Consider the following 25270-nt stretch of genomic DNA (forward strand, 5'->3'; position numbering starts at 1 on the left):
TCTGGTGCTCACAGACCCAGATTTATACTGCCCCTGTCAGTTTTTTTTTACTTATATACCCAAGCAAGCATTCATTTACAAGTGGACCATGGGCGGGTCGTTCAGTGGGGGGGGGGGGGGCGGTAGGGCCTGTGTCCCCCCCCCCCAGTTGGCCCACAAGTAAACTTAAAGGTTAATTTTTTTGTCAATATATCTCAGAAAAAGTACTTAATTACGCCATAATGCACCGATTCAGACTAAAAATATTTAAAATATTCAAGGCGGAGTACCTCTAAACCCCACTTCCCACATTTTTAACATATTAATGTCATGCCCACTCAAGGGATCATGTCCAAAATGTTGTGCCCCTAAGTAACGCCCCTCTAACACAAGTCCCTGTTCAAAACCTGCTCCAGCAAACCTACGAAACTTTTGATGGACATCATAATGATATCCACCTAGTTTTGTCTGATGTTATACATTTACTATCTTAATAAGCTTGTATGGTGTAAACGTGTAATTACAATACATCATTGAAACAAAATATCCATGTGGATGGAAGAACAGCCCTCCAACCCACTTGTGTCCCCCAGTTATGAATTACGGGATCTGCCACTGTGAAACCTGACTGTTGAGTGTGGGTGGGGTATAAAAGGTAGCAGCAAGTAATAATTGTTTATTAGCAACAAATTGACTTCATCATTAAAATACTTTATTAATTACTTATAAAATAATATTCGTTACAGTATAATGTACGAGTTCTATGAAGTGGTAATCTTAGTGTATTTTATCCATACAGTACCAGCTACCAGGTAATAAACCTCTGGGGTATCTTAGTGAATAATTTCAACTTAATGAAAATTTAGATTTTTTTCTTCGTAAATTTTAAATTATCTATAAACACGACTGAACCTTCTGTTGAATAGATGCAACGAGAATAAAACTGCAATCGGCACAACGAAAAATGAAAATGTACAGTGTGAAATGTAAACATACAACCGATGAGTTGGCGTTTGTTTTACAAACATAAAATACACACATACACGTCTGGACTTTTTGCAACGAATAGCCTCCATAAAGGTCACACCTAGGGAGAAGAGAATACAATATTTTTAGAAGTTTTGCACTCCTCAACTTATGGAAGGGTTTTTAAATAACCTGGCACAAATTTTCAACACGTCAAGCTGACAAGCAGAGCACATGTGCCAGCCATCTACCTTGAAGGTCAAGGTCATGCTTAGGAGTTAATGTTAATGTTAAAATAACCAATTTTAATACATTCACAGAATGCTATACAAATTAGTTTGGGGATATGCTCATCAAATCAAAACAAAACAGTGATTTTTCTGTCCACCACAAACTCTTTGTCTGACTGTATTTCGTGAACAAAATTTTAAAATCATCATCTCTTCTAGTTTACACTTCCCTTCCATTCTTTTTGTATGCCTGCTCTTTACTCTGAAAATCATAGGAATGAGTTCAGGTTTAACCCATTTGATAATCCTTTTGAAAATCAAAGTTTCTGTCCACCATCAACTCCCTTGTCTTTTGAATATTATATAAACTGGTAATTAAAGATACCTTCACAACTAACTTGTGGATTCATCTGCTAAAAAACTCTTTTGTATAATGGGTGATCAGGTATTTGAAAGTCATATAGGGACTATATTATTAAGCTTTTTGGCATTAATATGGGGAATTTAGAATTCTTCTGGAAGGAATCAGTATTTAGGATATTTCAATATTTAGCTAAACTTAAGTGTTTTACTTAAGATTATGGCCAAAATGAGTAATTTATATTTTTATCATTTTGTATTTTATATTTTAGCTGCACAGAACACTTCATTATGGATAAAATAAGAATTATTTTTATCAAATAACTCATTTTCATTTTTGTTTGCATTGTAAACATAAAAACTCAGCTTACAAAAGTAAGTTGTAAATGTAAACAGTGCATGGCTCAATGCAAACATGAATTCAGTATTGACATAAATCTGCTTTCTTATATTTCAAGTTTAATTTGTAATAAATACTTCCCTGAGGGCCTTTTATGTGACACACCAAAGAGTTACTAGGTTTTATCAATTATTCAAAATAGAAATATTTGGTGTTTTGGATCAAGTGTACTTTCTTTCATTACAAGAGGTTAGAGGTGCTTAAGGCGAGAGTGATTTGTTTTGTCATTCAGACTTGTCAACTGTGATTTTCTTCTATTTTGAAATATAATAAAAAGAGAATCAACAGTTTTACAAAAAATGTCATCCTGTTGTGTTCGCCGACATTGCAAATCACAATGATAAAATAATTATAAAATAGATCATCCATATTGGCTTTGGCCATTTTTGTTCGTTTACTAAGAGAGTTATGGAACTTGACATAAATTTGACAAAATCAAGTTAGTATGATTCAGTTTTTCCCTCTCAATTTAGTGTGATTCAGTTTTTCCCTCTCAAGTTAGTGTGATTCAGTTTTTCCCTCTCTTCAGGGTTTTAGCCAAGCATGGACTTACCCACTTCATATATTTAGCAGTTGGAATACACTATGACTAAAACACAATTCATAACATACATTTTCTGTTAAATTTATAATGTTTGAATTATTCACTGCCTGACACAATGCGCCCTTTTCTCGCCTAGCACCCTGCCCCTGGCTGCCTAATCCTTACCTCATTTTGTGGACAGTAATTACTGGTAGTTAGAATAACTGAGTAACAAATAGTAAAAATACTCTGGCCTTTACGGTGCATTTTTCATCGACAGTAAATAGTGTTTATGTTTGCGCACATGTACTTTCTTTTTTACTCTTTCTACTTCTTCAAAGTTTTATGATGAAGTAAGCTATTTACAATTCAAGTAACATTTAATGCTTATTAATTGGTTGTTTAAAAATGAATACAATCAACGAGGAAAGTGATATCATTACGGAGGAGGACCCGTCCTGGTTTAACAGACGGTAACTTTTGTCTTATCTTTTCATTGTAATTACTTATAAATATTATTGGGTTGTCCTATCAACCGGTGTACAGCCATATATCGTAAGATCACGATTTTACTTAATGACTGCATTGAATTCCTTAATTGGAGTTAGCATGTTATTTGCAAATTGTCTGACATGACCAATGAAACAATTTGTTTTTAAATTTAAGTAATACATGTATTACTGTCTATTTGGGTTTACCAGTTGGAAAAGGTAGCCTTAAAGTGACTCTTTTTTTTAAATTAGGAAATAAAGTGTGGCAAACCATAATGAGTGTTAAAACAAAACTAGCAAAAGCTGGAACCCTTCAGCAAATGTTGATATTTGCTCAAATATCATCTTTGATTACGGCAATTTTCATTAGCGTTTATATATGGATTGAAAATAAATTACGGCTGTGTATGTTGCGTGATTGGTTGATTGACATTATCACATGATGTTATCAATGTTTTCTTAACAGGTCAACATATCCACCACTTTTGTTAAAGTCCCGTTGGCCGTGTACACTAGCTGGCTGTTTTCTAACTTTTTCTTGACTTTGCTGGCGTGGGTTGGAACCCCACTAAAACCAAACTACTTTTTTATGCCATTACTGTATTTTTTTCTGCAATTTCGATATCATAGAGTAAAATACTTATAAAAGAAGTGTTTTCAGATGCATTAGTGGGAAAAATAATTTTTGGTCCAAAAACATGAGCAAGTCACTTTAAGAGACAGGCCTTGATGAAGTGGGTCCCTATGACAACAGTAAATGAACATTCTTATACTTCCTTTAAAGCATATATACAACTGTTCATGTTGTTTAATTTGCATAGTAAAATACTTAAACTTGCAATTTACTTGTATGGCTTTTCTACAAGATTATTTTCTAGGTTGAGTTTTAGCCCATCAACCATACATGATGAAATGTTTTTAACTGATATTATGCCTCTAACATGATCAGACCATTTTACAACATATTTTGAAGAGCTTTCTTTAAGTAATATATAAATTACAAAGCTTTCATCACTGCACAGTTCATTCGCATCAGATTTTACATGATAATCATGTTTTAACTGACTTAGATTATGACACGTTTCAGCAGGCTGGAAACCAAATAAGGTTGACATGCCTTACTGTTTATAAGGCCAGTAGTACAGTAGGCAGAATAAAATAAATATAGGTTATCATCCTAGATGTTTTGTTGCAGTTCCCTTCATCCATAAATTGTCAATAATAAATTCCCACATTAGGGCATGTACAACAGCTTAAAACACTTACAGTGTCCAGGGATCCTGAGCACACCATATTTCATGGAGGGATATCGAAATGACTAATGTAGGTGTTTAGACAGGACACCATATTTAATTGACAGATTGCTAGATCACGGCCTCTAAACGCCAGCTCCACCACTTTACAGTGGTGCAAAGAAAAAGAGCTGTCGACACTTTCCTAAGGTAGTTTGCATAGAGTTTTGTTTCCGCAAGTAGTATGCATAACCAGCATAATGTTCAATGAATGATAAACATAGCAACTTTTGTATTCATTCCAAAAGCATTAAGTTTTTATTATATTCAAGTGCAAAACATACTCGATAGCGCCACCACTACTTGACAGCGCAACCACTAGGGCAACAGCGCCACCACTTTTATAAATATGTGCATTTTACCTTTTTAAGAAGTGCTTATTAGTGTTGTTGTGTTCCGGCATAGGTACTATACATAACAGTTATGTTTGCATGCGTGAGAATGTTATTACGGGGTGTGAAAGCACCAAAATGTACTTGCTGTGCAATCAGATCTCAAAATATGCACAAGTCCGGTTTGGGAGAAAAGCTCCTGGCACCACAGTTTGCACAATATTGAAACGAAATAGTAACCAGCCTACAGTAGAAGTGTTCTTACACGGTACCACATTCTCCGATTTCTGAAATATGTCCGTTAAATGAAATTATCAAATAAAATATAAATCATACTCACGTTTGTTCATGTAAACATAGGGCACAGCTCCACCACGGAAGTGTTGACAGCTCTTTTTCTTTGCACCACCGTAAAGTGGTGGAGCTGGCGTTTAGAGGCCATGTAGATAGTCACCCAAAAATGTTTAGCTCAAGCAGAAATTAAATCCCAATAGAAGAAATGATCTAATTCACACTGGAGGGTATAAAGTTCACACCGTCAGTTTTGCTAGTCAACTTATAGTTACATTTTTTTTTTGTAGTTGAGATTCATTTTTTTTATATTCATTGGTAGTTATATTTTGGATGAAAGAAGAGCTGGGCCCATATTCACAATCAAACTGAGACTCTGACTCAGAAAGCATCAAAGTAAAATACCATTATAAGAGCCATTATAATAAATATGGTAAAAAATGATGTATGCGTTTCAAGTAATCATTTATTCAGAAACTCATCTTTTGTCAGAATTAGTTATATTATGAAGCATAAGTTTTATAAGCATGTGTCTGAAACTCAGACTCCATACTTAGGTGAATATGAACCCAGTGCATACACAAGATTTTAACCTCTCAAACTTCCAAAATAATGATGAAATTGCCTAGATATGCAAACTATGAAACCCTGTGTTTCATACACAAGTCTTGATTCATAAGGAAGTGTTTTGTGAAAATTTGAATGCTTTATATTATATACACTTAAAAATATAAAAAACATATCATGTTTTTCAAACAGTTACTTTTATATCTAAATGTTTCGGCAATACACTTTTGTCAAAGGACAAAACACAATCATCAGAAGGTACCAACCTCAATGTCATTCATTGTTTGGTTACGGCACATGATGAAGTGGCACAATAAATGACTGATTTAATTTCGACTGATAGAATGAAATTATAAGTTACAGGGTTAGTAGGTGACCTGATATGAGATATAAGGGGCAATTTAGGAAACCCATATCTTCATACCTCATATTTGGATATGGTTTCCTGCCCCCCCCCCCCCCCCCCCACGTATATCCCATATCAGGTCATCTACTAACCTAGTAATGTATACATTACATCAACAACCTTTTAACATGTTAAAATGTTTTATTTTTACATCAAAGTCGGAAAAAAAGGCCACTTTGGTACGTTTTAAATTTGTTGACCTAACATAGAAAAATATGGGGTCACTGATTGACCAGTCCTGGACCAATGGCGTTGCGTCATTTATGTTGGAGGCGTGGTTTAGTCACATACATATAAACATATAAGTATTATAGATTACAATATTCTCCATATATTTTATTCTATACACTTAAATACTAACATGAATAGCTTTGAAGCCCTTTGACATCTTACACCATGGAATGTATGTTGTTAAATAGCCAAATGCTGCTATAAAAGCCCATATTTGAAGTAAAACCCCACAGACAAATTGAGATCTTTCGAAGGCACTTCAGGAGGAGACACTTGTTTCCCATTTGTGGTGTCCCTAAGGGATTTCTGGGAAATATAGTTAGTGTAGACCCCTGCACAATTGTTATTATGTGTGTTGTATATTTCAGGCGGGCGCGGTCCCTGTATGGTGTGAGCCCCAACTGCAAGTTTGGCCCTAAAGGTAGTCTGCTGGACAACTCCTCCTGTGCCACACTGTAAGTATTCATGTTGACCTTTCTCTTCCTTACTTACCATATTTGTCCTGAAAATGCAGACATGCCAGAGGTTCTTTTTTTAGCATTTATCACAATATCTAGCACGGTGAAAAGGCTAACTTGATCCAAAGCTTCAAAAAAATTGAGCTAGCCATATCAAATTGGTTGACATTTTGTTACATGACATCATTCTGCTCTCACTGCTGATAACATTTGATGTTGTTAAAATTGCATTGTATGGCTTTTCTATGAAGTTTCCACTGAAACAGCTATTATGAATAGCTTAAGGTTGAAATATTTATATTTTAATACTTTCGTATTTCAATCAAGTAACATCATCGGCTAAAAAACTAAAATCCTGTTCCTTCTATCCAATTAAATATAAAAGATATTTATATTTGTTTGAATACTAGAATGTTTTTAAACAAAATGAGAATCAATTATGGTTTGAAAACGCTCATGATAAATTGAGTGCAGTAGATTTTTAACTTAAAAGAAAATCAAATGGCTGAAAGGGAAAGAAGAAACAGATAATTCAGATATAAATTTTGCATTAAAACGTGTCAGTCACTTTTTTGAAAATATTTTGTTTAAGGAGTTTGACAAAAAATAATCATAAAGATTCCCTTCCTATTCCTTTGAAATTATTTTGAAAATTTACATGGGGGTTGTATTTCTTCAATACCATGTTATATAAATAATAACTTCCGCAAAACCATGTTAGGTACACAAACACTTCTGCAAAACCATGTTAGGTACACAAACACTTCTGCAAAACTTACAAGCTTCATAAACACTGCTGCAAACAATGTAAGCTACATAAACACTGCTGCAAAACCATGTTAGGTACACAAACACTTCTGAAAACCATGTAAGCTACACAAACGCTGCTGCAAAAACATGTAAGCTACATAAACACTTCTGCACAACCATGTTAGGTACACAAACACTTCTGCAAAACCATGTTAGGTACACAAACACTTCTGAAAACCATGTAAGCTACACAAACGCTGCTGCAAAAACATGTAAGCTACATAAACACTTCTGCACAACCATGTAAGCTACACAAACACTTCTGCAAAACCATGTTAGGTACACAAACACTTCTGCAAAACCATGTTAAGTTACATAAACACTTCTGCAAACCATATAAGGTACAGAAACACTGCTGCAAAAATTATCTTAGATACATACAAATTTCTTATGCAAAAAACAAGTTAAATACACAAATACTTCTGCAATAAACCATTTTAAATACACAAACACTTCTGCAAAACCATGTTAGATACACACAAACACTTCTTCAAAACCATGTTTGATACACAGACACTTCTGCAAAAACCAGTTTAAGTACACAAACACTTCTGAAAAACCATGTTATATGCATACAAGCGCTTCTGCAAAACCATGTTAGATACATATAAACAATTATGCAAAACCATGTTCAATACACAGACACTTCTGCAAAACCATTTTCGATACATACAAACTCTTCTGCAAAAACCATGCTAGATACATACAAATATTTCTGCAAAAAACCATTAAAAATACACAAACACTTCTGCAAAACCATGTTAAATACACAAAGGCTTATGCAAAAACAATGTAAGTTACATAAACACTTCTGCAGATCATGTTAGATACAGAAATACTTCTGCAAAAACCATGTAGGCTACATAAACACTGCTGCAAAACCATGTAAGCTACATAAACACTTCTGCAAAACCATGTAAGAAACATAAACACTTCTGTAAAATCATGTTAAGTACATAAACACTTTTTCAAAACCATGTTAGCTACATAAATACTTCTGCAAAACCATGTTCAATACACAAACACTTCTGCAAAAACTGTGTTAGATACATAAACACTTCTGCAAAATCATGTAAGCTACAAAAATACTTCTGCAAAACCATGTTAACTAAGTAAAAACTGCTGCAAAACCATGTTAGTTACACAAAACTATGCTGCAAAAACCATGTTAGATGCACATACACTAATTATCTGTGATCTGCAGTTTTTCTAGCAGGACTTGAGGCAACTATTTCAACAGTTACTGTAGCTGTTTTATTAAATATATGAGCATGCCCATCATGAAATATTTCACGTTTACAAGTTATAAACAACGATGATGTTAATCACGTAACTGTCAAATGTTTGTTTTAAAAGTTCTGAACAATTGGCCCAATCAGTAAAACCATGTCCGGTTTTCTTCAACCCACGAAGTTGATGTTTTTGGTGACAATAATTATTTGCAAGACGTCAGATGATAGGTAGACGGTATCCAGTGGTAATTTGAATGTAAAGGTATATTTATGATATCAGCACCCGGATACAAATGAGACATAATTTTTAAGTTCGTTGGGATGATTTGAAAATCTGATCTGTCATGATGGAGGACGTATAAAATGATGAGTACCTTTATGGGTCTCAGAGCCATTCATATCTAACATTTGACTGCACTTGAAATAACCAAAAAACAACTCGCTTTAATGATTTATCAAAAAGTGCATATAAAAGTGCAAATCATTGTGTGCAGCTATGCCTCATTTTGCATGTTTATCTCGAATTGCCTTGTTTACAGGGACTCTCATTAGTATCCTTATATAATTTTGTTAAATTCATGAAAAAAAAATATGTGCCTTGTTAAGGCCAGATTCAAAAACGAGCAAAATAAATGAATAAAATAGAATGTGGTACATCGTCATGTATATGTTTAAATTCTGAAACTGTTTTACCATTCTGTCCATTCCACACTGATGCAATTTGTAGCTTGACTATTCAACGAAGAAAAAAAGTGTAGGTATTGTCCTAGCTTCCGTGTCCTTGGAGTGGTTGCAAAATATTCAACCTCGGCCTAACTCAAAACCCATGATGTTCAAATAAAACTTGGCAAAAATAATTCCAAAGACAATCTGCATATATAAAATGCTTGAATAATTTAAGAGCAATGCACCTTTTTGTATGAGAAAAAAACATCAGATGAAAGTTAAGTTGGCTCTGCAGTGCGACATGTCGCACTCATCAAAATTTTACTTTTGGATGAAAAAGCCTGAATTCTTATACTATTGCCTTGCATCAAATTTTTGTAAAGCCCTGCTATATGAAATTCAGAATTTGAGCAAACCTGGAAGATATTTTACCAGTGCAGGGTTTGCGGGCTTGCGGGCTTGCAGGCTTGTGTTAATTTCCACCACTGATGTCATGAAATAGCAAGCATGTGTATGTGGGTGTACGTTATTTTTAAGTGGAGATAAGAACCTTCAACAATTTTTCACAAAATGTACTATAAGTATGTATTATCAGAATGACTCTTTCAAGAGTTATCAAATGTATTAACTATTATGTAAATTAATGGCAAATATCTTTTCTTATTTATGGTTTAAAAGTTATTAGCATCTATTTACTAAAATAATTGGCTTTAAGTAACAAATGTTGCATGACCATTTTATTTTGGTAAATGCAAACTATGGTAAGGTTATGTTGAAAAATTACTGAGGTGTATGCTATTGAAGTTTTATCCCGGATATGCTAGAGTCATATTTATTACAACATTATGAGCCATACAATGTAACAGTTAATTAAACACTTCTGTTCATTGGACCATCTTAAGATAATAAGTATTATAAAAGCCTCTGTGAGCACTATACTTTATTATTGTTATCGGTGTTCTATTATATTGAGGCTGATTTACAAAAATGTGTTTTATTAAAATAGTCTTATAATATGGTTATAAAGACTTTTTGTTGAATAAATAAAAATAAAAGATAAATATTATACATTTAATATGTTTTAAGGTGCACCGAGACTCAAGAAAAAAAGCTCTCTGTCTCATATTTCAAAATAGTTTGTCAAAGCTTTATAAAAGTTTACTTAAATTTTTAAACATAAACTGATTGAAACTTACACGGTGTTCAAAAGAATTTTTTGGGTTTTGTACTTGGACAGAATAAGCTCACTTTTTTTATATACTTTTTTCCTTTAGAATAGATAAGATAGAAGCGATTTTAGCTTATTGCTTAATTAGCTGTTGTTTCAGTGAGTAAGGTCTATTTAAATACAGCAGGGAAAGATATGGCTGAACCTTGTATGGAAGGTAGGACTTTATTAAGGTCAAATGTTAATGATAAAGTGAGAGATGATCATTTCATGCTTCATTATGCAAGTGATAAAACTGACGCTATGAAATATGATGTGAATGAAAATGAAACACATGTAGGAAGTGTGAAACAAGAATATAAAGGTTATGTTAATGACGTTGATGGACTTAAAACAATCAATCCTGATGAAAATCAAGAAGGCATTAATGATTTGGATGGACTTAAAACAATAAATAATAATAAAAATCAAGAAGGCATTAATGATTTTGATGGACTTAAAATAATTAATCCTCATGAAAATCAAGAAGGCATTAATGAATTCAATGAATGTGATCAGAAGGCAGTGTACAAAGAGTTTTTACCAGTAGTTGAAAAGTGTGGTGAACATGACAGAGCTGAAACTGTAAATGCCGTTGTCAAAGATGATCTTGATGATGATGCTGATGACAAGGAGGTAAGCCACCCATACAAAGTAAATAAAGATACAACAATGAAACGAAAATTGGACAAATTAGATTCCAGCAACCTTATAAGAATTCCAGAAAATAAGGCTATAGAAGCTGTAGATGCAGAAAGTGTTGTTAACGATGCAAACAGAAAGGAACCCATAAAACATGATGCCATTGGAAATCTATGTCCAACTTCACAAGAGTGTGGTAAAAGACACTATAATTCTAAAAGCTTTGATAAAAGTGCTGCATGTAGAGATAATTTTCAAGAACATATGATGGACATCGTAAGAACAGCTGAACTGGATGAAAAGGTTTTTGAACACAGATCTGACCTAGAAGAGACAGTTGTTGAAGAGAATAATGAAAATGATGAGGATGATGATCCTAATATGGATGGGAGTTTTGATTCAGGATGTGGTGATTTAGATGCAGGTGAGAAAAGTTATGATCTGTTGAAGTTTAGGAAGAGGTTCTTCAGAATGAAGTCCCAAAGCTCAAATATGTTGATAAGAAAGGGTGTGCAAAGAAGAAGTGTGTCCGATGAAGTTACAGTTTCTAATGTTGAGATAGATAAAGCAGCACAAACTGTGGAGGCACGGCCTCGATCACATCATTATATGTGGTAGGTATACGCAGATTACTTTTTCTCTTTACAATGGTGATCATGTTATTGTTTTAACTCTAAAGCTGGTAAGCATAGATATTCCCTAAAATTTGATTTCTCCTCTGAGAATTGATATGAAATGATGACGTTTTATTTCTCTAACAGGATTCCCCCCACCCCCGCGAAAAAAAAACACCACTAGAAGACTTGGGCCTGGCCCCTTTCTCCTGCCCGAATAAAAAAGGCTCAGCTGTTTAGATTAAGTTCAAATATGTATAAGATAGAATCATTCATGTATGGATATTATTGTTTTCAGTCACTTTTTTTAAGTACAGGGTTTATTGTGAGAAGAGAATTGACTTGTTACTGGTCATCAGGTTTGATAGGAATGACGTCTCTTAGCTAAAGTACCCCAAACATGACGTATATTGTCTTTTGTTATTCCAAAGAAAAGGTTTAAATTCGTGATAAGACTTTGTAAATAGGAATTCAGTGAGCTTTTCAATAAACTATATTTTAAGTGTCACGATCATGTTCTCGTTCTTTTTTTAATGGTAAATATAATTTGACTTGCATAATTTTATATTTTTCAAATATCTATATTTTTGTTTGAAGCTATGTGCTGTTTTATCTAAGAGATGTTGAAAATGTTTTTGGACAAATGGGAAGGCAGTGTTTTTCAAAATGTTGGACGTTTCATTTTCATACTGATCATTATGTTCCAATTTGCTGTAATTATTTGTTGAATTGCTAACATGCAACAGTTGAAACCTTATATTTCATTAAATACATATGTGTAATGTGTATCCTTCGACTAGATGCTTTAAACGATCATTTGCACTGAAAATGCATACATTAATTATATATAGCGATGTTGGAAATAAATTGGTAAATTTCATGAGAGGATAATCATGTAACTAACAGTGATGGGCAATTGACAAAATGCTAAATATACAATTCAGGGTTCGAATTTAGACTCGCATACTCGCAAAATGCGAGTGACATTTGGAAATTGCGAGTGACTTTTATTCAAGCTCGCAAAATTCTGCGAGTGGATTTTTTTTACCACAAAATGTTAAAAGGAAAGTAGAATAAACATGAACTTAATTCCGCTACGTAGTCGAGTGTAAACAGCAGGCTCTATAAGTGGCATGTTTACACTACCGGTATAAGGAAGACAGTACAGAGTCACGCTCTAGTAGGTTTTCAAAAATAGAACAAATACGGAAAAGGCCGAGTTTTATCTCGAATCTTTCCGGGATGCTCCGAGGCGTGCATAATACAAAGTTAATACGAATGACGTAATCACCTAGCTCAATCATTGGCTAAATTTAGCGCTTTCGCGCACTATATGTAAACCCGGCATCATCCTTTGAATATTTTTCCGCCCAACTGTCAAAATGAATAGACTTCGTCGATTGATATATTTCATGGTCCAAAGTATCCACGCTACATATACTGTTGCTTTTTTTATTTTGAATTTATTATTTTATTGTTTTAAATACTTATAGACTTAATGAAATCTGTAGCGTGCTTGTCGAATGGGTATTAAATTACCCGATGGCGAGGGTAAATATACAAAGTGAACAATGGCAAATTATTGGACAGCTTTGTTATCAAAAAGCTGCCAGCATCAGATGAGTCTTTCCATACCCCCCAAATAGAATAAGCCATCAACAAGTTCTAGTAGTCGAGTCACTCAAGATTGATACTTTTTTAATATTCATAATATGTCTTAGGTGTTAATTTCTACTTTAATTAGACAATATTATAAGGGAATAAAGCAAATAATAAAATTGCAAGTTGATTTTTCATTTTGCGAGTTGCCTCAAAATGCACTCGCAAAATTTTGCGAGTGCTTCTCAAAGTTAAATTCGAACCCTGCAATTATCTTCTTTTCTATTACTTCATTTAATGTTTCTTATTCATACACATGTTCATGGATAGAAGCGAAATATGAAAACGACTAGATCTTAGTAAGGTGGGGCTTAGTTTATTTTTTTTGTATATTATATATGATATCATTTATTAGGAGGTTTAGCATATGAAAATAATTGTTCGATCAGGTAAACTTTTACAAACTTTTACAATCACCTGTACCAGTCAGAACTTTTCGGCCATTTTCCATCGAAAACAACCTCGGATATCAGTAGAAGAAGTTCGTAAAATTAATAATAAAAATATTAATTGATTGTATTTTTTTTATGTGTAATTTGTACTACTATGTTTAAATTGATTTCAAGTGAGGTGATAATAAATAATTAATAATAAATATTGGAGTTAAGTCCTTATGTTTAACACCAAAATGAAATCACTACTCAATTTACTTGCAGCACAGTTAAATATGAAAAAGTCTGACATTGTAAACCGTCCATATACATCTGAGGTTGTTTTTAAATGGAAAATGGCTGAGGTATTCAGATAGTAACCTGTACATAATGTCTTCATATTATGTTCTTTTTAATGTCGATGTTCCATTTACCCACCTTTACCTTTTAACAGCTTTTACCTTGCACTGCAAAAGAACAGTTCCTTAGTGTATGAATTGATTTTCTTTCTTCATGCTGTTAATAATTCATAATGTTTTATTAAGGTAAATATCTTTTTGAATAAATAATTCCACTCTAATCATAAAAATCATTACCTTTGTGGGTGAATTCTTTAGGAAGTGTGATTTTCTGCTTGGAATTTCAAGTCAATATGGATTTCTTAAGGGATTTAATTACCAGAACTTGTTCAAGAAATATAGTTCAGCTAATATTATCAAAGAAAGTCAAGTGGTTGGTGGTATTTGTATTTATAAAATCCCATGACAATACACTTGTTTTTAAAAATAGACTTAATGCACCTACTGTGTCATCGGTGCACGTTTCATCTGAAATTGTTAAGGAAAACATTGGACGGACATACACGCACGTTTCATGTGAAATTGTCAATTAATACATTGGACGGACATGCATGCATGTTTCATCTGAACTTGTCAAGGAATACATTGGACGGACACGCATGCACTTTTCATCTGAAATTGTTAAGGAATACTTTGGACGGACATGCATGCACGTTTCATCTGAAATTGTTAAGGAATACATTGGACGGACATGCATGCACGTTTCATCTGAAATTGTTAAGGAATACATTGTATGGACATTGGTGCGCGTTTTATCTGAAATTTTCAAGGATAACGGAGCTGATTTTTTTCAAAATCCAGTTACTGGATTAATCATGTAAGTTTGCAAAAAAAAAATCTAAGTAAAGTACAATCTCCTGAATTTAATCGAGTAAGAGGGAAGCTCTTCATTGTTAATACAAAAGATTTGATAACGCTTAAAAACTGTGATTACTTAAACTTCAGAAGTTCTTAAAAGGGATTTTTTCATATCATTGACAACTTCCTTCTGTTAGAGGCCACTGAGCATATAACGCTTCAAAGTCTGATGTAAAGACTTCATTACATTTATTTTCTTCAGATTTAATTCAATAAAAAGATGACTAAGAAAAAATATGCATTCATTATGAAAATATTTTAAAAACGCAGTAATCCTAAGTAAACGGATATCAGTTTTATTGATATATTATTATGTTTAGAATTTTATATCTTTTGTATTGATAATTGGAATGTTCTTTTTGTTTATGATACATATTTCTACATGCTCATTATTTGCAATGCTAACTTACATGGTTTGGATTTATGTGTAATTAAAAATAGGATAGTTTTTAGAAATGCATACTGTGCTGTCAATAGCCCATACATTGTGAAATTACAATAATGGAACTATGAAATGGATTATAAATTTAGTGAGGTAATTTGTTTTATCTATATTTCTATATCATCTAAAATATCAGGGCTTCTGTTTAAGGAAGTTTGGAAGTATATTACTCCTAGAAATGGGTTAAAACTTTCAAAATTAATTCTTTGTAAGTACAAAAACATCCATAATTTTGAAGAAAACTTTCAAAGTTGAAAGCTTGGAAGTTCAAAATATCAAAACCTTTTGTCAATATTACTTTTATGGTCACAATTTGACTCAGTTTAACTTTTTTTTAGTAAAATGAATTATTTTAATATAAGTCTGTGAATTTTGCAAATTATTTGATATTTAATATACTTGTGGAAAGATAGTTGAAAAAGATATTTTATTTGGGAGACTTAAACTTCCACATTTCAGTGTAAATCTTCCAAAATTGATTGATAGGAAGTTTATACTTCCAGTTTCAAATTCTTAATGGAAGCCCTGATCTAAATGTCCCGGCTTCATTGCATATATTTTCCAAAATGGGTTTGTACAAACGTGCTTTTTTCATTGAAAAATTGAAAAAAAACTCACACACATAAATTTCTTTGCAGTAACTTACTGTTGAAAGTTGCTATTTTGTACTGTTGTAAAAGTTAGGTCAGCAGTGTACTCAATATCATTATAATGAATAAGTTAGGTCCACTTAGCAGCAGTGTACTCGATATCATTATAATGAATAAGTTAGGTCCACTTAGCAGCAGTGTACTCGATATCATTATAATGAATAAGTTAGGTCCACTTAGCAGCAGTGTACTCAATATCATTATAATGAATAAGTTAGGTCCACTTAGCAGCAGTGTACTCAATATCATTATAATGAATAAGTTAGGTCCACTTAGCAGCAGTGTACTCGATATCATTATAATGAATAAGTTAGGTCCACTTAGCAGCAGTGTACTCGATATCATTATAATGAATAAGTTAGGTCCACTTAGCAGCAGTGTACTCGATATCATTATAATGAATAAGTTAGGTCCACTTAGCAGCAGTGTACTCGATATCATTATAATGAATAAGTTAGGTCCACTTAGCAGCAGTGTACTCGATATCATTATAATGAATAAGTTAGGTCCACTTAGCAGCAGTGTACTCGATATCATTATAATGAATAAGTTAGGTCCACTTAGCAGCAGTGTACTCAATATCATTATAATGAATAAGTTAGGTCCACTTAGCAGCAGTGTACTCAATATCATTATAATGAATAAGTTAGGTCCACTTAGCAGCAGTGTACTCGATATCATTATAATGAATAAGTTAGGTCCACTTAGCAGCAGTGTACTCGATATCATTATAATGAATAAGTTAGGTCCACTTAGCAGCAGTGTACTCGATATCATTATAATGAATAAGTTAGGTCCACTTAGCAGCAGTGTACTCAATATCATTATAATGAATAAGTTAGGTCCACTTAGCAGCAGTGTACTCAATATCATTATAATGAATAAGTTAGGTCCACTTAGCAGCAGTGTACTCAATATCATTATAATGAATAAGTTAGGTCCACTTAGCAGCAGTGTACTCAATATCATTATAATGAATAAGTTAGGTCCACTTAGCAGCAGTGTACTCGATATCATTATAATGAATAAGTTAGGTCCACTTAGCAGCAGTGTACTCGATATCATTATAATGAATAAGTTAGGTCCACTTAGCAGCAGTGTACTCGATATCATTATAATGAATAAGTTAGGTCCACTTAGCAGCAGTGTACTCGATATCATTATAATGAATAAGTTAGGTCCACTTAGCAGCAGTGTACTCGATATCATTATAATGAATAAGTTAGGTCCACTTAGCAGCAGTGTACTCGATATCATTATAATGAATAAGTTAGGTCCACTTAGCAGCAGTGTACTCGATATCATTATAATGAATAAGTTAGGTCCACTTAGCAGCAGTGTACTCGATATCATTATAATGAATAAGTTAGGTCCACTTAGCAGCAGTGTACTCGATATCATTATAATGAATAAGTTAGGTCCACTTAGCAGCAGTGTACTCAATATCATTATAATGAATAAGTTAGGTCCACTTAGCAGCAGTGTACTCAATATCATTATAATGAATAAGTTAGGTCCACTTAGCAGCAGTGTACTCAATATCATTATAATGAATAAGTTAGGTCCACTTAGCAGCAGTGTAGTCAATATCATTATAATGAATAAGTTAGGTCCACTTAGCAGCAGTGTAGTCAATATCATTATAATGAATAAGTTAGGTCCACTTAGCAGCAGTGTAGTCAATATCATTATAATGAATAAGTTAGGTCCACTTAGCAGCAGTGTAGTCAATATCATTATAATGAATAAGTTAGGTCCACTTAGCAGCAGTGTACTCGATATCATTATAATGAATAAGTTAGGTCCACTTAGCAGCAGTGTACTCGATATCATTATAATGAATAAGTTAGGTCCACTTAGCAGCAGTGTACTCGATATCATTATAATGAATAAGTTAGGTCCACTTAGCAGCAGTGTACTCGATATCATTATAATGAATAAGTTAGGTCCACTTAGCAGCAGTGTACTCGATATCATTATAATGAATAAGTTAGGTCCACTTAGCAGCAGTGTACTCGATATCATTATAATGAATAAGTTAGGTCCACTTAGCAGCAGTGTACTCAATATCATTATAATGAATAAGTTAGGTCCACTTAGCAGCAGTGTACTCAATATCATTATAATGAATAAGTTAGGTCCACTTAGCAGCAGTGTACTCAATATCATTATAATGAATTATTTATTTTTTTACTTGTTTTAAATTAATGCACCTCAAATGAGAAAATGATAGAATAGAAAAGTGCAGGTATTCAATGAGGACATCATAACATCTTGAACCTCTGTCAGAAGGGCAGTAATGTATAAGAAAAAAAGAGAAAAACTGCTTTTCTTTGACAGGAAGATCCAATGAAGATCTATTGTCCTCCACACAGTTTAAGATTGTGCTAGTTTAAGACTGTGATACATGATATACAAGTTGTGCATATTGCATATATCTTTAATAGTTAGCACAAGTGAAAGTTCTCACAATTCATTCCACTGCAATATAACCATTTTATTTTCAGGACAATCCCCGACCCCGGGAGCCAGAAGCTCAACTGGCACAAGGCCCCGCTGACAGTCCTCGTTGTGAAGAAAATATACGATGAGTCAGTTCTCGGGCCCTTCAAGAACCTTATAGCATGGCTGATAAAGGTAGAATTTTATGTTTATTCTTGGTTCTATGCTATATGTAAATATGGGATAAGGGCCTTCCACAGTGCAAAAGTGGGCGGGGAAGGCCAAAAATCAAAATGTTTCAAAAGTTCATGTTCTTTTTAGTTTTGAGGAACAAGCTTATTAAAGAGTTAAATATAATTTCATTTAGGGAAATAAGGAGTTAACAAATTTTACGAAAGAAGATTGGATCAGATTTTTGACCAAAAAGTATTTGCTTTTTTTTTGCAGAAAAGTCTGTTAACAATATAACTGTTTTTATGTCAAAATGTCCGAGACTACCTAATCAACAAAGTCTGGTGAGTTCTTGAAGATATCTTTATGAATAAGAAAGATATTTAACAAAATAATTAAAAATAGTGGATTAAACATGTTATGTTTTGGTACTGTGGAAGGCCTAAAAGACTTAGTGTTAGTACTTATTACCAGTTTAACGGAACAGTGGTGTCTGTATTCACGCAGTTGTCCATTGATATATTTGGTCACTGGCATGTATTTTTCCTTATTGTCTTATCAGAGATTATCCTGTCTGCCACATATACTTATGCAGCATCTCTTAATTCAGTGTTTGTTTTATGACAAATACAGACATTGGCTAGCTGTCATTTTGTGAGAGCCAATCAATGCTGTTAATTTCATTATATTACTTCTTGTTTCAATGTGTTTTTTTTTCAATGTTTTTTGCATGTAATTTGAATCATACAACTTGGTAGTTATCATGGTTGTATTCCCTTAAGTTTCAAATCACATTAAAATGGTGACAGTATGTCTTTCAAAAAGTTGTCAAATTTGAAAATGATTCCAATTAAGATTAATACCCACTCTGCAAACAATTATTTTATTTGATCATTTATGTATATGAACGTTTCATATATCACCCATGACATAGCTAAAATGGAGGGGAAATGTCTCATTGTTTGAAGAAAACGACAAGATTAAATGTGTGACTTGTAACAAAATAGTGAGGCTGAGATGATTTCAAGTGCTTGATTGAAATTTGAGATGCAATCTTTGTATGTTTATTTGCCATAGCAGGCATTTTTTTTACATCAAGGCTACTGATGGGGAGATCAGTTTACTTTTAGACGTATAATTTATGAAGCTAATCTTAAAGGGGTTAGAAACCAGATGATACAACTGCAAGAAAAAAAAAGAAAATTGTCAAAAACATAATATTGCTATCTTTGTGTACAACGCATTGAATCTATTTACTGATGTATCAAATTGCTTACAACACATGCATCTTTCGCAGTGTTTGCACTTTTTTCTAAAATTTACTGGGTTTGTTTACCTCATTAATTCCAGTAAGTTTAAAAATATAGAATATATATCTGTACTCATCATGTGACATTCACATGCTCAATATACACACTTCATAGCGTTGAAAATGACAGCGAGTTGCCAAATCACTTAGTGACAGTTTAGTGTGAGAAAAAGGAAAAATCATTCCACGCTTTTTCAAACTTGGAAACCATTATGCGCTATTTTTAAAGGGGGGGAACTCAGCTGAGACAGCCACATGAAACAATTAATAAGAAAATTGAGAAGTGTTGTCATCTTCAGTTGTTGTATTTAGAATAAACCATTTTGCATTATTCCTATGAAAGTGCTCAACATTCCTAGAAACTGCTAGTTAACTTCTCTACCAAATAGAGCTTCTTCACATTGCATTATAAACTATTTTTTAATTGTGAATTTCTTTGTAATTTCCAGGTGCGGAAGATGATTGTATATGTGGAAAGCAACGTACTGGACGACGGTAGATTGGAGGATGACACAAGTTTCAAATCCTTCAGGGGTCGTCTCCAAACATTCAAAGAAGGTAGAAGAAAGGATTTTCTCACACTGTTTTCGTTTTTTACCGGGTAACTTAACTTGGATTTACTCCGTGTATAATTAATTTGTTTCTAAGGTGAAAGAATAATTTTTAGCTTGTTTTCTATAGGAAAAGAACCTGGTCTTTCTGTCTTTCTAAGAAAAAAGTAGGGGTATTATCAAAGCCTCAGTGTCGTTCACAGACATTGTTAGCGTGCAAAACTTGCACAAAGCGTTGGCCATAACACAAAAATCATGCAAGATATGGAAATGAAACTTGACACACATGTAGCTAAGGACGATAATAATGCACATGTTTAGCAAGGTCCATAACCTTAAAGGGTTCAAATTATGTCCAGTTATGCCCCTGGTTCATATAAAACAACAAAAGACAAGGGTTGGTGTTTGCTTGTTGAGGAATAGTGCTCGGGAACTTAAAGAAGCAGGAGATACTTTAATGATCTTATTAATAACTGCTTTCATTTGAATCATTTTCATGCAATCATCACAAATGAAGTTAGGTTTAAATGGTATAATATAATTTATTAAGTATGACAAAGTTGGTGGGTGTAATATTGGAGTGAGCTTGTCAGTCGGTCGGTCTTGTCAGTATAATTATTCAAGAAGTTGATGGATTTTAATGATTTTAGTACAATGTTTAATACCATGAAATGCAGGTCAAGTTTAACTTATGTTGCAAACCACTTCTTTATAATTATAAGTAAGTAATGACCCATTTTGAATTTTTAAAAAATGTGGTGTCTGGACATTAAATCACGAAAGGTACACACCATAAAATACAGGTCAAATTAGACTATAGGGAGTCAAGTCCCCTGTTTAACTAAAAATTGGCTAAAACAAAAGTATTTAGATGATAACTTATGAAGGGTTGCAGATTTAAATACATTATGTTACACATGTTCAACACTATAAAAAACTGATCAGTTTGACTTTTTTTGAAAACAGTTATGTCTCCTTTACAATGACAATAGTTTGTCCAAATTTGGTATACAGACAACAACTAATGACAGGTACAGTTGATTTGAAAAAAATACAAATGTTTGACTGAGTAATCTCCCCTTATACAGTTACCATTCCTGTGTTCAGGCAGCATGTGGGAGTATTCATCACTCCTGTGACAGCTTGAGTTAGAATATTTGATGCTGTTCCATAGGAGTTATAATATACTTGTTAAACAGATAGTCAAATGTTAGGATATTTGCATGATTGTTGAACAATTACTGATCTCACTGGTTCCCTGTTTTAGGCCAGGATGACCTCACAGACAAGATAGACTTCATTATATGTCTGGGAGGAGACGGTACCCTGCTTCATGCTTCCACACTCTTCCAGGTAGAAAAGGGCTTGATAACCTTCCAAGATTTGAATTATACAATGAAATAGTCAAAGTTGCACTGTATTCACAAGCTGGAAAGCCTTGATCTGGTTAAAGGCTTCCTCAATAAATTTCTTTTATATAGCTGGACTTGTTAAAATCTGATGCACAACACTTGTGTAAGAATTAGGCCATGTTTATCCAAGAGGTTGATTTCGCTGAATTTACATGTCAGATATCCCTATAGTCTAAATCAACTAATAGGTGCCTAAGTTAATGCAAGAATTAAGAAAATTGTAATAACAGAACAATGAGATTGGCCATTGTTGTTTGTCTGCCTTAGTTTAAACTTAATTATTTAACAACGAGTGTGAATCAAGTTATTAGAACAGTATATGAATCTCTCTTGTTGGCATTATGTTGTGTGAGGTTGAGGTCTTGTGTTGTGGGGGAAACTTGAGTTCCAGGAGGATACTCACTTGTTTGGTTTGGTGGCTACAAACCAAACTCACAAGCAGGGAATCGAAGTTGGCTCGCCTAGGTGATACGATAGTGCGCTAACCACTGCTAAATGGACAGCCAGGTGTCTGTTGGCCTAAATGTCTGTACAAGTTTTTGTGTTGATGTCAAAGTATGGCAGAGACATAGGTCTTACTTTGTTAGTTGTCTGTGTTGTCCCGTCACACTTTTTCTTCAAGCCAATTACTTTTGAACAACTTGGTGTAGTTAAAACTTGGCATCATGGTCAGTAGATGGTCGCTAATGGTCAAAGAAAAGAAAACGATTTGCATTTCTAGCCTGCAACACATCCAATTCACTTGAGTTTTAGCTGTATCTTTATATCATTTAAGGGTCTGAGTCTGAGAAATTTGGGGCTAGAAATAAAATTTGAATGTTTGTTTGCAGGACATGTTGTCAGTTGATCTTTTTTTCCAGCAAAGTTGTCCACCAGTGATGGCATTCCACCAGGGTTCGTTGGGGTTTCTTACACCATTCAACTTTGACAACTTTGAATCACAAGTTTCACAAGTACTTGATGGTAGGTTGCTTCAAGATAAAGTGATATATCTGCTTGAGAGAGAAGCTGTTTACATATATATGGCCTTTAAAACTTGTTCGAATGAATCATGGTTGAATTAAGAAGTAATGAAATTTATAATGAATCATGGTTAAATTTAAAAGTAATGATGAAATATATAATGAATCATGGTTGAGTTTGTTGGTAATGAAATATATAAACTATTGTATTGTATTGCAAACAGGATTTATTGTTTGTTGTTGATATTTTTATCTCATCTAATCTTTGAAGAAAAGAACAGGATGCATTTTTATAGTCAGTGTCATTGTTGTGTGAAAACTTAAGCCATTGTCATTACTTAAAAAACATTAGATATTCACATGAAATTTCACACACATGTTGCCAAAGACAATTCACACATGTATAGAGCTGGCTTTGATTATTGTCTAGTAATGTCCCTGTTCAACTGAAAAACGACTATGTCCTATGACAAATTAAATCCACACCAAGTTTCTAAAATTGATTTAGAAAATGATGAAAATTAATGAATAACAATTTCAGTAAAGGAGGCTATATATCATGAGAGCATTATGAAATAAGCGCATTGTTTTCAGGAAATGCCTCGCTGTTGTTGAGGTACCGTCTCAAGTGTGTGATCTGTAAGGAGGACTCAGAGCTGGGAAGAGTGTCACGTATAAAAAACATAGACTCAAGGTCACCAAGTGGCAGGTCACAAATACTGGTAGGTAGGGAGTTTGAAAGTTTGAGTTGAAGTGGTGGTGTCTGTTGTTTTGGTGTTAACATGGGTGATATTTGTTTACATGGTAACTTTTGTGGATGTTCAGGTTGTTAACTAGTTTCAGTTTCTCAACATGTATAACAATGGTTTCCCTGGTAATACTGCAGGTGATAACTATGTGTAGCATATACTTAAGGTGCTCAAACTGTGTAACATTTGTTTCCATGGAAATGTTGCAGGTGCTCAACCTGTGTGTAACATTGATTTCCATGGTAACACTGCAGGTATTCAACATGTGTAGTATTTAATTCGGATGCTCAACATTTGTTACATTGGTCTCCATGGTAATATTACAGGTGTTCATTGTGTGAATAATACATGCTTTCATGGACATATTGCAGGTGTATATTTGGTTACCTTGGTAACACTGCAGGTGTTCAGTATGTGTAGCCTTGGTTTTCATGGAAACTTCAGGTGCTCAACATGTGTAACAATGGTTGCCCTTGAAACTATGCAGGTGCTCAACATGTGTATGGAAACAATGCAAGCAATGCAGTGCTCATCATGATATAAATGGTTTCCATAGAATTTTAACAGGTTTTTGGTATTTGTAACGTGTGTTTCTATGATAACATCGCATGTGCTCAAGATGTGTTAGATTGGTTTTCATGGTAACCTTGCAGGTGCTCAATGAAGTGGTGATAGACAGGGGATCATCGTCATTCATATGTAACATTGATGTTTTTGTGGAGGGCAGACTTGTAACTTCTGTACAAGGGGATGGTATGACATTAAATTGATTACAGTAGGAGTTTTGATATGCTTACTAACCCAAGTTAAAAGGATTTGATAATGTTTACATAACAGTTTTGTCTTATTTTATTAACTAGAAAATCTCAAGCATGTATTTTGTTTTTGAAATACTTTGTTGTGCATAATAACAAATAAAAATAATCTTGTGGTATTTGGATTAAAAACTGATATGATAACATTGGGTGTGTTTTTTTTAGTAAAAATATGATAATTTTTCAGTGGGGTAAAAATATTTTTAATTGAAAGCTTTTAACTGTACTTTAGGTTTGATAATCTCTACTCCGACTGGCAGTACAGCTTATGCAGTGGCAGCAGGGGCCTCCATGATCCACCCAAGTGTTCCGGCCATCATGATCACCCCGATATGTCCCCACTCACTGTCATTCAGGCCCATTGTAGTACCAGCAGGGGTGGAGTTGAAGGTGAGATAGTTAAAGCCTCTATAATTCACCGAAGTGTGCTGGCCATCATGATCACCCCGATATGTCCCCACTCCCTGTCATTCAGGCCCATTGTAGTACCAGCAGGGGTGGAGTTAAAGGTGAGATAGTTATAGCCTCTATAATTCACCGAAGTGTACCGGCCATCATGGTCACCCTGATATGTCCCCACTCACTGTCATTCAGGCCCATTGTAGTACCAGCAGGGGTGGAGTTAAAGGTGAGATAGTCATAGCCTCTATAATTCACCGAAGTGTACTGGCCATCATGGTCACCCCGATATGTCCCCACTCCCTGTCATTCAGGCCCATTGTAGTACCAGCAGAGGTGGAGTTGAAGGTGAGATAGTTATAGCCTCTATAATTCACTGAAGTGTACCGGCCATCATGATCACCCCGATATGTCCCCACTCCCT

The 25270-nt window shown here is 33.9% G+C and overlaps 1 protein-coding gene across 8 annotated transcripts in view; it reads left to right on the forward strand.

Moving 5' to 3' along the window:
• LOC128246816 (NAD kinase-like) overlaps positions 1-25270 on the forward strand; it is a 43217-nt gene that overhangs the window by 10581 nt on the left and 7366 nt on the right. For 3 of the 8 annotated variants that reach the window (XR_008263367.1, XR_008263366.1, XM_052965271.1), the window contains exons 1-8: positions 10221-11697; positions 18544-18673; positions 20408-20516; positions 21777-21862; positions 22782-22884; positions 23478-23605; positions 24286-24385; positions 24680-24837. Coding sequence is in view for 6 of the 8 variants with exons in the window: in XM_052965271.1 (XP_052821231.1) it covers positions 10598-11697; positions 18544-18673; positions 20408-20516; positions 21777-21862; positions 22782-22884; positions 23478-23605; positions 24286-24385; positions 24680-24837 (1914 nt within the window). In the remaining 2 variants the exon portion in view is untranslated. Of the gene's footprint in view, positions 1-2726; positions 2932-6436; positions 6524-10220; positions 11698-14191; positions 14273-14332; positions 14904-15227; positions 15480-18543; positions 18674-20407; positions 20517-21776; positions 21863-22781; positions 22885-23477; positions 23606-24285; positions 24386-24679; positions 24838-25270 lie in introns of those variants that run through there. The other 5 variants (XM_052965274.1, XM_052965273.1, XM_052965275.1 and 2 more) reach the window with 5 other exon arrangements.

The sequence above is a fragment of the Mya arenaria genome, chromosome 9 (assembly GCF_026914265.1).
Source record: "Mya arenaria isolate MELC-2E11 chromosome 9, ASM2691426v1".
Classification (NCBI taxonomy): Eukaryota; Metazoa; Mollusca; class Bivalvia; order Myida; family Myidae; genus Mya; species Mya arenaria.